At 39.0% G+C, this 14,169-nt stretch overlaps 1 protein-coding gene across 7 annotated transcripts in view; it reads left to right on the top strand.

The window, feature by feature from the left end:
* The window catches only part of PKIG (cAMP-dependent protein kinase inhibitor gamma), a 113,371-nt gene that overhangs the window by 18,940 nt on the left and 80,262 nt on the right, over positions 1 to 14,169 (top strand). For 2 of the 7 annotated variants that reach the window (XM_049869867.1, XM_049869860.1), the window contains exon 2: positions 13,984 to 14,060. The exons of 4 other annotated variants lie outside the window; for them this stretch is intronic. In XM_049869867.1, coding sequence (XP_049725824.1) covers positions 14,040 to 14,060 — 21 coding nt within the window. In that variant the 5' untranslated portion in view covers positions 13,984 to 14,039. Of the gene's footprint in view, positions 1 to 13,983; positions 14,061 to 14,169 lie in introns of those variants that run through there. One more of the 7 variants, XM_049869862.1, reaches the window with a different exon arrangement.

The raw sequence follows: 14,169 nt of genomic DNA, 5'->3' as shown, positions 1-14,169 counted from the left end.
GAGTTCAGCAGAGTATTGGGATACAAGATAAACATACAAAAATCAGTTGGATTCCTCTACATCAACGAAAAGAACATTGGAGAAGAAATCACCAAATCAATGCCATTTTCAGTAGCCACCAACAAGATAAAATACTTAGGAATAAATCTTACCAGAGATGTAAAAGACTTACACAAAGAAAACTACAGTAAACTTCTGCAAGAAACCAAAAGAGACGTAAGTGGAAGAACATACCTTGCTTGTGGATAGGAAGACTTAACATTATAAAAATGTTTATTCTACCAAAAGCAATCTATACATTTAATGCAATTCCGATCCAAATCCCAACGACTTTCTTTAATGAGATGGAGAAACAAATCATCAACTTCATATGGAAGGGAAAGAGGTCCCGGATAAATAAGGCATTACTGAAAAAGAAGAACAAAGTGGGAGGCCTTACTTTACCTGATTTTAGAACCTATTATACCACCACAGTAGTCAAAACAGCCTGGTACTGGTACAACAACAGATACATGGACCAATGGAACAGAATTGAGAATCCAGACATAAATCCATCCACATATGAGCAGTTGATATTTGACAAAGGCCCCAAAACAGTTAAATGGGGAAAAGACAGTCTTTTTAACAGATGGTGCTGGCACGACTAGATATCCATCTGGAAAAAAATGAAACAAGACCCATACCTCACTCCATGCATAAAAACTAACTCAAAATGGATCAAAGACCTAAATATAAAATCTAAAACGATAAAGATCATGGAAGAAAAAATAGGGACAACGTTAGGAGCCCTAATACACGGCATAAACAGTATACAAAACATTATAAGGAATGTAGAAGAAAAACTAGATAACTGGGAGCTCCTAAAAATCAAACACCTGTGCTCATCCAAAGACTTCACCAAAAGAGTAAAAAGTCTACCTACAGACTGGGAAAAAGTTTTTAGCTATGACATTTCTGATGAGCGCCTGATCTCTAAAATCTACATGATACTGCAAAAACTCAACAACAAAAAGACAACCCAATTAAAACATGGGCAAAGATATGAATAGACACTTTACTAAAGAAGACATTTGGGTAGGTAACAGGTATATGAGGAAATGTTCACAATCATTAGCCATTAGAGAAAAGCAGATCAAAAGTACAATGAGATTTCATCTCACTCCAACAAGGCTGGCATTAATCCAAAAAACAAAAAATGATAAATGTTGGAGAGGCTGTAGAGAGATTGGAACACTTCTACACTGCTGGTGGGAATGTCAAATGGTACAACCACTTTGGAAATTGATTTGGCGCTTCCTTAAAAAGCTAGAAATAGAACTACCATACGATCCAGCAATCCCACTCCTTGGAATATATCTTAGAGAAATAAGAGCCTTTACACGAACAGATATATGCACACCCATGTTTATTGCTGCACTGTTTACAATAGCAAAAAGGTGGAAGCAACCAAGGTGCCCATCATTGGATGAATGGATAAATAAATTATGGTATATTCACACAATGGAATACTATGCATTGATAAAGAACAGTGAGGAATCTGTGAAACATTTCATAGCATGGAGGAACCTGGAAGGCATTATGCTGAGTGAAATTAGTTGCAAAAGGACAAATATTTTATAAGACCACTATTATAGGAACTTGAGAAATAGTTTCAACTGAGAAGAAAACATTCTTTTGTGGTTATGAGGAGGGGGCGAGGGAGGAGGGTGGGAGAGGGGCATTCATTATTTAGTAGATAAGAACTACTTTAGGTGAAGGGAAAGACAGCACACAATACAGGGGAGGTCAGCACAATTGGACTAAACCAAAAGCAAAGAAGCTTCCTGAACAAACTGAATGCTTCAAAGGCCAGTGTAGCAGGGGCAGGGGTCTGGGGACCATGGTTTCAGGGGACATCTAAGTCAACTGGCATAATAAAATCTATTAAGAAAACATTCTGTATCCCACTTTGAAGAGTGGCGTCTGGGGTCTTAAACGCTAACAAGCAGCCATCTAAGATGCATCAATTGGTCTCAACCCACCTGGATCAAAGGAGAATGAAGAACACCAAGGACACAAGGTGATTATGAGCCCAAGAGACAGAAAGGGCCACATGAACCAGACACTACATCATCCTGAGACCAGAAGAACTAGGTGGTGCCCGGCTACAACTGATGACTGCCCTGAGAGTGAACACAACAGAAACCCCTGAGGGAGCAGGAGAGCACTGAGATGCAGGCCCCAAATTCTCATAAGACCAGACCTAATGGTCTGACTGAGACTAGAAGGACCCTGGTGGTCATGGCCCCCAGACCTTTTGTTGGCCCAGAACAGGAACCATTTCCGAAGCCAACTCTTCAGACATGGATTGGACTAGACAATGGGTTGGAGAGGGATGCTGGTGAGGAGTGAGCTTCTTGGATCAGGTGGACACTTGAGACTATGTTGGCATCTCTGTCTTGGAGGGGAGGTGAGAGGGTAGAGGGGTTTAGAAGCTGGTGAAATGGACATGAAAAGAGAGAGTGGAGGGAGAGAGCAGGCTGTCTCATTAGGGGGAGAGTAATTGGGAGCGTGTAGCAAGGTGTATATGGCTTTTTGTGTTAGAGACTGACTTGATTTGTAAACTTTCACTTCAAGCACAAAAGTAATTAAAGAAAAAAACACCTCCCTCCCTGCTGCAGCCCCTAAGCTGCCATCATCTCTCCCTGGACAGCAGAACAGCCTCCTTGCTCCTCTCCTGACTCCTCTTCTTGCCTCAGCGTAGTCTTTTCGCATAGGAGTCAGGGTGATCTTTTTCTTAACTTTTTATTTTGAGACAATTGGAGATTCACATGAAGTAGTAAGTAGTAATACAGAGAGTTCCTCTGTATCCTTTCCCCAGTTTCCCTCAGTGATAACATCTTGCAAAGAGATAGTATAATGTCACAACCGGAATATTACTGGTAATACAGGCCTCCAGTCTTGTTTAGATTTCCCCACGAGGTGATCTTTTACAAACATCAATTCGATCTTGTCAGTCCTCGTGTAAAGCGCTTTAGTGGCTTTCCACGCATGGTACACGGATTAAAATCCAAAGCCCTGTGGGACTCTAGCTCCTGCCTGCCTCTCCAGCCATGTTTTTTTTCCTTGCTCACCAGGCTCCAGTCAGCCTCAGCTTCCTTCATTTCCTGGTACCTACCCTGCTGGTTCCCACCTCAGGACACTTGCACAGCATATCTCTCTGCATGGGGTATTCTTCTTCCTGGCATTTCATGTGCTGGCTTCCCTTCCTTAGCTCAAATGTCACCTCCTCAAGGCAGCCTTTCTTGACCACCCTAATATAGCCTTCCCCCCACCTTCTCAATTTGTCCCATTATGCTCTCTGTTTAATTTTCTTTGTAGAATTTGTAACTGTCTGAAATTATTTATTTGTTTAATTGCTTTTTGTTCAGTAGAAAGTAAGCTAAAGAGAACAGAACTGTTTTATTCATTGCTTTATCTACAGTGCCTAGAACAGGGCATGGTACCTAGTAGGCACTTGATAAATATTTCCTGAATGACTGAGTTTTATGGATGAGGAAACTGAGTTTCAAGGTGATTGAGGAACTTAACTAATGAGTAATGGAACCATGTCTAGAAGCCATAGGTGAAAAGGCCTTAAATTTGGCCTGTTCAAAGAACAGATAGGACAGTAAGGCTGGAGGAGAGACAGTGAGAAGGAGTGTGATGTGAGCTGAGACTAGCGAAATAGGGCCTGGGTCATATCAGGCTTCGCAGATAGTGGCGAGGAGTTTGGATCTTATTCTGCTTGCAACTGGAGGTCTGGAGGGTTATTAGCAACCTTATCATTATCTAGCTTAGCTCACTGGAGTTCCACTCTGGTATTTGGACCGAAGTCTCAGTCTGTAATGATGCTTTCCTTTTCCTTACTTTGCCCCCTATGTGTATAAATTTCTTTTGGAGACCATTCCAGGAAAGGATTCTGGTCCTATCACCATCAAAATAGTACCCACTAATCACATCACATTTGTCTTTTCGATAGGGAACTCAGGCAGATTATGGGTTTGGTGGGAGAGAAAGGAAGACAGAGTACTAACTCAGGAAAGATAGATTGGCAAGGGAGTGGGTGACTATTTACTGCTAATGTAATAATAAAATGATAATGCATATGTTCTATAATGTATATTACATACACTATAATGATAATATAATAATATACTGGTAATAGCTACCACTTCTATAGTGTTTACTCTGCCAGGTTCTATTCTAAGCACCTTTCATTTATTAACTTATTGAATCCTCATAACCAGTTCTATGAGGTAGGTACCATTACAGATGGGGAAACTGAGGCATAGGGAGGGAAAATAACCTGTCCAAGGTCACAGAGCTCCAGAGTCTGTGCTCTTAACCTCTGTTACAGCCTCTCATTTAATGAGAATCAGATGGATTTTTTCCCACCTTTTTATAATGAAAGATTTCAGACATATGGGAAAAAATTGTAAGAGTACAGTGAGCATCTGTAGCAGACATTTACATCAGACAGTTGTTAACATTTGCTGTACATGCATTATCGACGAATGTGTGTATATATGTATGTATTTTTTTTAATTGAGCTTTAAGTGAAAGTTTACAGACCAAGTTAGTTTCTCATACAAAAATTTATATACACATTGTTACATGATTCTAGTTGGTCTCTCTATAGTGTGACAGCACACTCCTGCATTCCACCCCAGATTTCCCATGTCCATTCAACCAGCTTGGAAACCCTGGTGGCGTAGTGGTTAAGTGCTACTGCTGCTACCCAAAGGGTTGGCAGTTCGAATCTGCCAGGCGCTCCTTGGAAACTCTATGGGGCAGTTCTACTCTGTCCTATAGGGTCGCTATGAGTCGGAATCGACTTGACGGCACTGGGTTTTTTTGATTCAACCAGTTCCTGTCCCTTTCTGCTGTCTCATCTCACCTCAGGACAGGAGCTGCCCATTTAGTCTCATGCATGTACTTGAATTAAGAAGCATACTCTTCAAAAAGTATCATTTTGTATCTTATAGTCCAGTCTAACCTTTGTCTGAAGAGTTGGCTTCAGGAATGGTTTTAGTTCTGGGTTAACAGAGTCTTCAGGGTTCCTGCAGTCTCAGACCCTTAAGTCTGGTCTTTTTACGTGAATTTGAGTTCTGCATCCCACTTTTCTCCTGCTCCATCAGGGACTCTGTATTACGTTCCCTGTCAGGGAGGTCATTGGTGGTAGCTGGCACCATCTAGTTCTTCTGGTCTCAGGCTGATGGAATCTCTGGTTTATGTGGCCCTTTTTGTCCCTTGGGCTAACATTTTCCTTGTGCCTTTGGTGTTTTTCATTCTCCTTTGCTCCAGGTGGGTTGGGACCAATTGATGCATCTTAGATGGCCGCTCACTAGCTTTTAAAACCCCAGATGCCACTCACCAAAGTGGAATGCAGAACATTTTCTTAATAAATTTTGTTATGCCAGTTGGCCTAGATGTCCCCGGAAACCATGGTCCGCAGACCACTACCCTTGCTACTCTGTCCCTCAAAGTATTTGGTTGTGTTCAGGAAACTTTTTAGCTTTTAGTTTAGTCCAGTTGTGCTGACTTCCCCTGGATGGTGGGTTGTCCTTCGCTTCACCTAAGGTAATTCTTGTCTACTATCTAGTTAGCGAATTCCCTGCTCCCTCCCTTGCCACCCTCATAACCATCAAAGAAGGTTTTCTTCTGGGTTTAAACCTTTTCTTGAGTTCTTATAATAGCGATCTCATACAATATTTGTCCTTTTGCAACTGACTAATTTCACTCAGAGTAATGAGTTCCAGATTCATCCGTGTTACATTTCTCGGATCCATCGTTGTTGTTTATCATTGTTCATCTTAATTCCATTGTGTGAATATGCCATAATTTGTTTATCCATTTGTCCATTGGTGGGCACCCAGATTGTTTCCATCTTTTTGCTATTGTGAACAGTGCTGCAGTAAACATGGGTATGCATATATGTATTTGTGTGATGGCTCTTATTTCTCTAGGATATATTCCAAGAAGTAGGATTGCTGGATCATGTGGTAGCTCTATTTCTAGCTTTTTAAAGAAATGCCAAATTGATTTCCAAAGTGGTTGTACCATTTTACATTCCCACCAGTAGTTACATAAGTGTTTCAGTCTCTCCACAACCTCTCCAGCATTTATTATTTTGTGTTTTTTGGATTAATGCTATCCTTGTTGGGGTGAGATGGTATCTCACTGTAGTTTTGATTTGCATTTCTCTAATGGCTAATGATTGTGAGCATATCCTCATGTATCTGTTAGCTGCCTGAATGTCTTCTTTGGTGAAGTGCCTGTTCATATCCTTTGCCCAGTTTTTAATTGGGCTATTTGTATTTTTGCTGAAGTTTTGCAGTATCTTGTAGATTTTAGAGATTAGACCCTGATCAGATGTGACATAGCCAAAAATTTTTTCCCAGTCCGTAGGGTGTATTTTTACTCTTTTGGTGAAGTCTTAAGTGTTCGATTTTTAGGAGCTCTCAGTTATCTAGTTTCTCTTCTGGTGTTTGTACATTGTTAGTTATGGTTTATATTCTGTTTATGCCATGTATTGGGGCTCTTAGCATTGTCTCTATTTTTTCTTCCATGATCTTTATTGTTTTAGATTTTATATTTAGGTCTTTGATCTATTTCGAGTTAGTTTTTGTGCGTGGTGTTGAGGTATGGATCTTGTTTCATTTTTTTGTGCATGTATATCCAGTTATGCCAGCACCATTTATTAAAGAGACTGTCTTTTCTCCATTTAATGAACTTTGGGACTTTGTCAAATATCAGCTGCTTGTAGGTAGATGAATTTACATTTGGTTTCTCAATTTTGTTCCATCAGTCTATGTACCCGTTGTTGTACCAGTACCAAGGTGTTTGACCACTGTGGCCGTGTAATAGGTTCTAAAATCTTTACTTCAATTTTTTGTTGAACTGTTATGAAGGTACATTACAGACATGATAATTCACCCCTAAATACAAAAGAAAGCATTATGTTCGTTTGATTTATATGGTAGGTACATTCTTGGAAGATACACTGCCTATTAAAATTATGCAAGAGAACTTTGTGTTTATATGTAAAAAGGAGTTAAGTTCTAGGCTCATATATAATTATAAACAGATTTTTCACTTACATGAATATCTTGGTATTTGTAAGTCAGGCAGGATAAGGGACAATTTTTGTTTCTGTAAGGCCACCCCACTATTTGCTGGATGTTTAACATCCTCATCTCCACTCAGTAAGTGCTCATGTGAGTGGGGAGGCATTCAAACATTGTGACAACCAGAAATGTGCTTCTCTCCTCCCGCGTTTCCAGAAAGCCCTCTACAGGGCTGTACCTGTTGAGAATCATTGATTTAAATAGTCTTCTAATGAAAGGGCTATGTGTTAAATTAAAACCCTTACTATAATGATTCAGTTCTACAGTAATTAAGGTGGTTGAACTTATCTGTAATGTTTTTTTTGTTGTATAACTACGTATGTTCTACGTCTATATATCCATTTGCTTATTCAGTTATACCCCCCACCCCCACCCTCCACCACTTTGTTCTAGAAAGGCTATGTGGCAGTTCTTCATTTATTTAACCATAAAAGGCATCTCCCCATGAATCGATTTGAATTGACTAGGAAATATTTGTAGTTACTTTGTTTTTCTATGTAAAGGAACTTGAAGTGGACTCAGGGCCTACCACAATACTGAATCTGCTTTTTCAGCTTTCTTTCTTTCTGTTTTGCTGAAGGTACTGAGGGGTTTTTCCCAGCTCTACTACTCCCTGTAATTACCTACCTCTTTACTTTTTACTGTTGCCTGTCAAAGTTGATTTGTCAAGCCTATCTCTTTTTATCTCAACTGCCATATTGTTTATGAATCTTCCTCAGAGCCCTGCATCAAGATAGAAGCTAAACCCCATAGCACATTCACTCCCGTGACACCAACCACAGACTGCCTTGTGTTACACTTGATCATGTATTTACCTTCTCTTTCACATACATTTCAGTAACAATTTCCAGGGCAACTCCTTTGGGCAGGTCTTGTTCAAGATCCTAGGAATAGTAATCCCATTCTCTTCTTACCTTACTTTCTTAATAATTGGAGTGGCCTTTTATTCCTTTGTATCCCTTGTGCCACTGGTACCTTGCCTTGCCTCATACATGTTTCTGCATTGAACTTAAGGTACATGGAACAGCATGAACTTCCAAGTTAGATCAGAGTTCAGATCCTGGCGCTGCAACTATGCAACCTTAGGCAAATTACTTAATCTCTCTGAGCTCCCAGTCCTTTATCTGTAAAAAGTGGGTATTAGTACCCATCTTATAGGATTGTTGATAGTGTAAAGATAGATTATATGAAGTGCCTAGCACAGTTCTTGGCACATAGTAGGTGCTCATTAAGTGGTAGCTGTAGTAAAGGAGGCTCTCTCATTCCTTCAGCTCACTGGAACGAGTAGTAGGAGCATTTAGGATCTTAATTATCTTTTTTAAAATTCGTATTTGATTTTATTTATTTTTTAATATTTTGCTTTAGGCGAAGGTTTACATAGCAAAATAGTTTCCCATTCAACAGTTTGTACACAGAATGTTCTAAGACATTGGTCACAGTCCCCTCAATGTGTCAGCACTCTCCCCATTTCCCCTCTGGGTTCCCCATTACCTTCCATCAGGTTGTCCTACCCCTTCCTGCCATCTTGTCTTAGCTTTTGGGCAGATTTTGCCCTTATGGTCTCATGTCGTTAACTGTTCTAAGGAGCTGGTTGTCTTGGGTGTTATTGTTTATTTTGTAGGCCTGTCTGTTGTTTGGTTGAAAGATGGTCTCTGGGAATGGCTTTAGCTCTGTGTTAGAAGGATGTCTTAGAGCCATAGTTTCGGGGGTTCCTCCAGTCTCTATCAGGCCAGTAAGTCTGGTCTTTTTTATGGATTTGCTTTTTATTCTACATTTTTCTCCTGCTTTTCCCAGAACCCTCTGTCGTGATCCCAGTCAGAGTGGTTGGTAGTGGTAGCCGGGTACCATCTAGCTCTTCTGGTCTCAGGGTCATGTAGGCTGTGGCTCATATGGTCCATTAGTCCTTTAGACTAGTTGCTCCCTTGAGTCTTCAGTTTTCTCCACTCTCCTTTGCTCTAGCTGGGATGAGACCAATAGTTGTATTTTAGATGGCTTGTCTTAGAGGAAATGCTCACTTAGTTTTGGGACTTCTCCAAAGAGAAACAGGCCCTGAGGAAAGTCTGGCCCATCGCTGATTAACTGTTCCCCTTTTAGAATCAGCGATCCGAGCCTTTGTTTTGAAACTACTTATATAATGTATAAAAAAATATACCACCTGTTATTTGTGTATTTTTAGCAGTAGGAGTCGGATAATCCTAATCCCGTCTGTAAAAGAGCAAACTGTTTACCAGAAGCAGAGCTTTTTTTCTTAACTCTGACTCACACTGACTCATCTTTCTCATTTTCCTTCCCACAATCTCACAACAACCTTGCAAGAGAGAGAATTTTTAGGGAATTCAGTTGAGCTTCTTTTTCTTGATTTTCCAGAGTTGAAAACTTGAAGATGTCATGTCATTAATTCCATTTTAGGAAAAGCTAAAATTTGTGCTGCCTGGAGTGCCAGTATGACCCAATGCCATATAGTCGAACATCTCACACAAAACCTTGTCTCAGTAAATCAATTCTGTTACCTGGGCAGTTAGCCAAGTTCCTAAAGCATACATGTTAAACAAGTATGCACATCTTGCTTTTTGAAAATTGTTATCACCTTAACTTAAATTCTTTTGAACCTGGAAAATTTCCTCTTCTGAGATAGAAAACTCCTGCAGAATTAGAGCCAGAGCTGTGGTGCCTTAACAGTTGAATTTGAGATGACAGATACAGAATTCAGACATGTCGAGTCAGCACAATGAACAAGGAAGATTTATAGATCAGAGCGATTAATATTCTGCCTTCGGTCAACCTTCGTTAAATTAATATTTACTGATCATCTGGGATGTGCCAAAGGCTAGTGCTACAGCAGTGAGCAGTACAGATGTGATCCCTGCTGTCATGGACCTGATAATGTAATATGTGTGTGTAATAAATGCCGTGGTGGGGGAAGTACAGGATTCACTTGTGAAGGGAGGAAGGAAGGCTTCTTGGAGGAAAAGACACCAGAGTGAGTAGGCATTAACTAGGAGATGGGGTGGGGTGGGGTGGTGCGGAGGGGGCCCTAGAGTATCCCAGGCAGAAGGAGCTACGTGTACCAAGGACTGAGGGGAGAAAGCTTGCTTCTGGAGGAGCTGGAAGAGGTTCCAGTGTGACTGGAGGACAGTCGAGTTGGGGAAGATTGGCACGAGATAAATTTGGAGACGCTGGCAGGGCCAGATCATGCAGAACATTCTAGACTGGTTTATTAATTAAAAAAAAATTTTTTTCTTTTAGCTGAGGTAGATTTTACATACAGTGAAATGCACAGATCTTGTTTTGACAAATGTATTCTCCCATGTAACCAACACCCAATTACAAATAAGGACTTCTAACTTGATATTAAGAACAATGGGTAGTGATGGATTTTGAGCAGGCTCCAGACGTGATGCAAATTGCTAGTTAAGAACCTCAGAGGGCGCCAGGGCCAGGGCTGGGAGTAGGTGGTGGTTTGCAAGCGGTGGTGGAGCTGTCTTGATTTTCCTCAGAGGCCAAACCCCTAAATGCTTTGTAGGATCTCAAGTGTATCTACACAGAGCGCAGAAGGCTGTGGTTTTTTTGAGGTCTCCCTGGAAAGACTCCAGGTGACCTGCATTTTGAAGAAAGCTTGCTGGGCTCAGAGACAGGATTTCTGACAACTTTGACAGAACACAGCAAATAATCACCTTATGGATTTATTTTTGTTACCTACAGCACATGTGACATTTTTTCTTATCTGAGAGTAGGGTATTAACAATGTTATGGTTTTGATGATTTTAGGGGCTTACTGAAGCTTAGTATCCTTTAAGTGTTCTGACTATTTTAATGTCTGGAATTTTGGCATGGTGCTAGAAATTATTTAACATGTTACTGTGCTGTTTTTGTTGTTGTTGTTATTAAAGAAAAGATATTGTGGATAGAATTATCTTCATTATTTCTAGTTAGGAAATTTTTTAGTTTCTATTAAAAATAAATAAATAAATAAGCAAACATAAAAGTGCATTGAAGTATCCAGGTCTATTCTCCATCCCCCCCATACCCCCTGCCTTTTTTTTTTCCTTTCAGGAAAGTGTAAGGAATAGTGCTTAAAAACACTTTACTGCCAAAACACTCCAAAATACATTTACAGGAAGTTCTTTTCTTACCATATTTGTTTTTTTGTTTCTCCAAAGCTTGCCAAGCTCAATACATAAGTTTATAAATGTTTTTGTACATATCGGCCTTAAACTAAACCCTTCTAAGTATCCAAACTCCCTTGTGTCTTTCTGTGTCTAAATTCAGAGATAGCATCCTGTTGGTTTTGCTAATTACAGAGTAGTCTAGGCCCACATGGTTTGAGCTCGCCCACAGTACTCTAGAGATACTTAAGGATTTCATCTGAAAAGTATCCTGCTCATACTCTGAAAATGCTTCTTATCATTTTAGTACTCCGATGCATTTGTGTGTATATAGATTATTCTGCTTATTGTTCCTCATATAATTTTTTTAAACAAGAAAATTCTTATTGTTTGATGAAGTCATGAAACTCAAGAGTTGGATGAAATATTAGACATCCCATCCAATGATGAAGTAATTGCTGATTGATTACTATTAGTTGATGATTAAATCATTCACTGTCTAAAATAATCTTTTTTTTATTTTCTATCCTTGTTTAGCCGAATCTCCAAGCTTTGGCACATATATATCCCAGTTGACATTTAGTCCTCCAATTTTTTCTGTAATGACCAGCACAAAGAAAAAAACAGGTTCTTGAGGAAACAAAACACTGTACATAAGGGCTAACAAAAACAGGTCTTCAAAGCCATGAGATACTAGAATTTCACACACAGACTATAAAACAACTACATTACTGTGTAAAAAGAAATACATGTCAAGATTGAAAATTTCACGAAGAAACTGGACACTACCAAAAGTGACAACATATTTGAAGAAAAACCAAATAGACATTTTATAACTGAAAAATATAATAACCCAAACAAGAACACAGTGGATGGCTTTAAAAGCAGATTACACAGCTGAAGAGAGAATTAGTGAGCTAGAATATAGGTTAGAAGAAATTGACCTAGAATGAAGTATTGAGAGACAAAAATATGTGAAATACAGAAAAGATGGTAGAAGAATTAAGAGGACACAATGCAAACATCTAATATACGTTTAGTTGGAATCCCAGAAGGAGAAGATCGAGAATGGTACAGAGACAATATTTGAGGAGATAATAGTTGAACATTTTCCAGAACTATTGAAACACATGAGTTCACAGATTAAAAAATATGTAGCTTTAAATGCATATATTAGAATTAAGAAAAGGCTAGAAACTGAGCAAGCATCCACCTTAAGAAGTCAGGAAGAGAACAGTAAAAGAAACCCAAAGAAAATAAAGGGAAAGAAATAACAAAGAGAGGAGTAGAAATAAATGAAATAGAAAGCAAATATATAATGGAGAATATTAAGAAAACCTAAGATTAGTTCTTAGAAAAGAGTAATAAAAATTATATACTCTGGTAAGCTCAATCAGGAAAAGGAACAAGGAGAGGAGGGAGGGAAAGAAGGAAAGAAGAACGAAGGGAAGGAAAAAAGGGCACAGATAACCAATATCAAGAATGAAAAGGAGATCATATAGTTATCAACATGATAAGATACTATGAACGGCTTTATGACAAAATTTTGAAAATTTAAGTGAATGGACAGATTTTTAACAAGAAGCATTATCAAAACTAGATCCTGTTTGGGATGATGAAAAAGTTTCAGAAATAGTGTGATGGTTGCTCAACACGGTGAACTATTGATGTCACTGAATTGTACACGTAAAATGGTTAAATGGCAAATTTTATGTTCATATGTATTTACCACAATAAGCTGTTTTTAAAAAACTAACACAAGGCAACCAATGTCACTAAACAATTTGTTTATTAACTGTTTGAAAAAAAAAAAAAACTCACACAGGAAAGAAAACATAAAAAGTAATGTAAATTGAAGCAGCAGTTAAATAGTTTCCCACAAAGAAAACTACAAGTCCAAATGGCTTCACTAGGAAGTTATATCAAGAATTTCAGAAAGAAAGAATTAATACTATACACACTCTTCCTGAGAATAGAAAAAGAGGTTAGCAAAATAAAAATGACATGAGAAAGGAAAATTCACATGTCATTTTGCTCATGAACATGAAAAATCCTAAACTAGATGTTAGCATAACAAAATCCAGCATTCTACTTACTAATGCTGCATAACAAACTAAGCAAATTTTGTGGCTTAAAATAGCCATTTTATTAGGACTCTGTGGGTCAGGAACTTTGATAGGACGCGATGACGATGGCTTGTCTTCTCCATGTTGTCTGGGTCCCCAACTGAGAAGACTTGAAGGAAGGCTGGGATCATCTGGAGGCGTCTTCACTCTGTGTCCTGTGGCTGGCAATCAGTTAGGACACCTACACATTATCTCTCCGTGTAGTCTCTCCGCATTGGCTAGTTTGGGCTTCCTCACAGCATGGCGACTGGGTTCCAAGAGCAAGGTCCCAAGAGAGCAAATTGCAAGTGCTTAGAATTTCTTAATTCACGTAGTGCCATATCCTCTCTTGGTTGATGTAGTTACAAAAATCTGTCCAGATTCGTGATATGAAATATATCTTTTTCCCAGTTTAACACTTGATTTTTACTTTGCTGACCCTCATTTTTGCCATGCAGAATATTTTTATTTATACATAGTCAAATTTATCAGTATTTTCTTTTATGACTCCTAGATTTTATATTATACTTAGAAAGGCCCTCCCCATTGTGAGGTTATTAAAAGATGTGCCATATGTTTTTCTAGTACTTACATGGTTTCGTATTTTTGCATTTAACTTTGTAGATCCACTAGATGTGAGATATAAGATTCTACTTATTAACGTTACCTTTCTCAGACTGATGGAGAGATTCATTCTGACTGTGAGTATCTGGTAAAGACTATTGATCATTCTTTAGGGTATGGAATTGTGAGGAATTACTCCCCTTTCACTCTAGGGCACTGGAATGAGCATCTGAAGTCAAAGCTCCT

The sequence above is a fragment of the Elephas maximus genome, chromosome 25 (genome assembly GCF_024166365.1).
Source record: "Elephas maximus indicus isolate mEleMax1 chromosome 25, mEleMax1 primary haplotype, whole genome shotgun sequence".
NCBI lineage: Eukaryota > Metazoa > Chordata > Mammalia > Proboscidea > Elephantidae > Elephas > Elephas maximus.
Note: the sequence above shows the minus strand (reverse complement) of the source record. Positions and strands in the feature narration are given on the sequence as shown.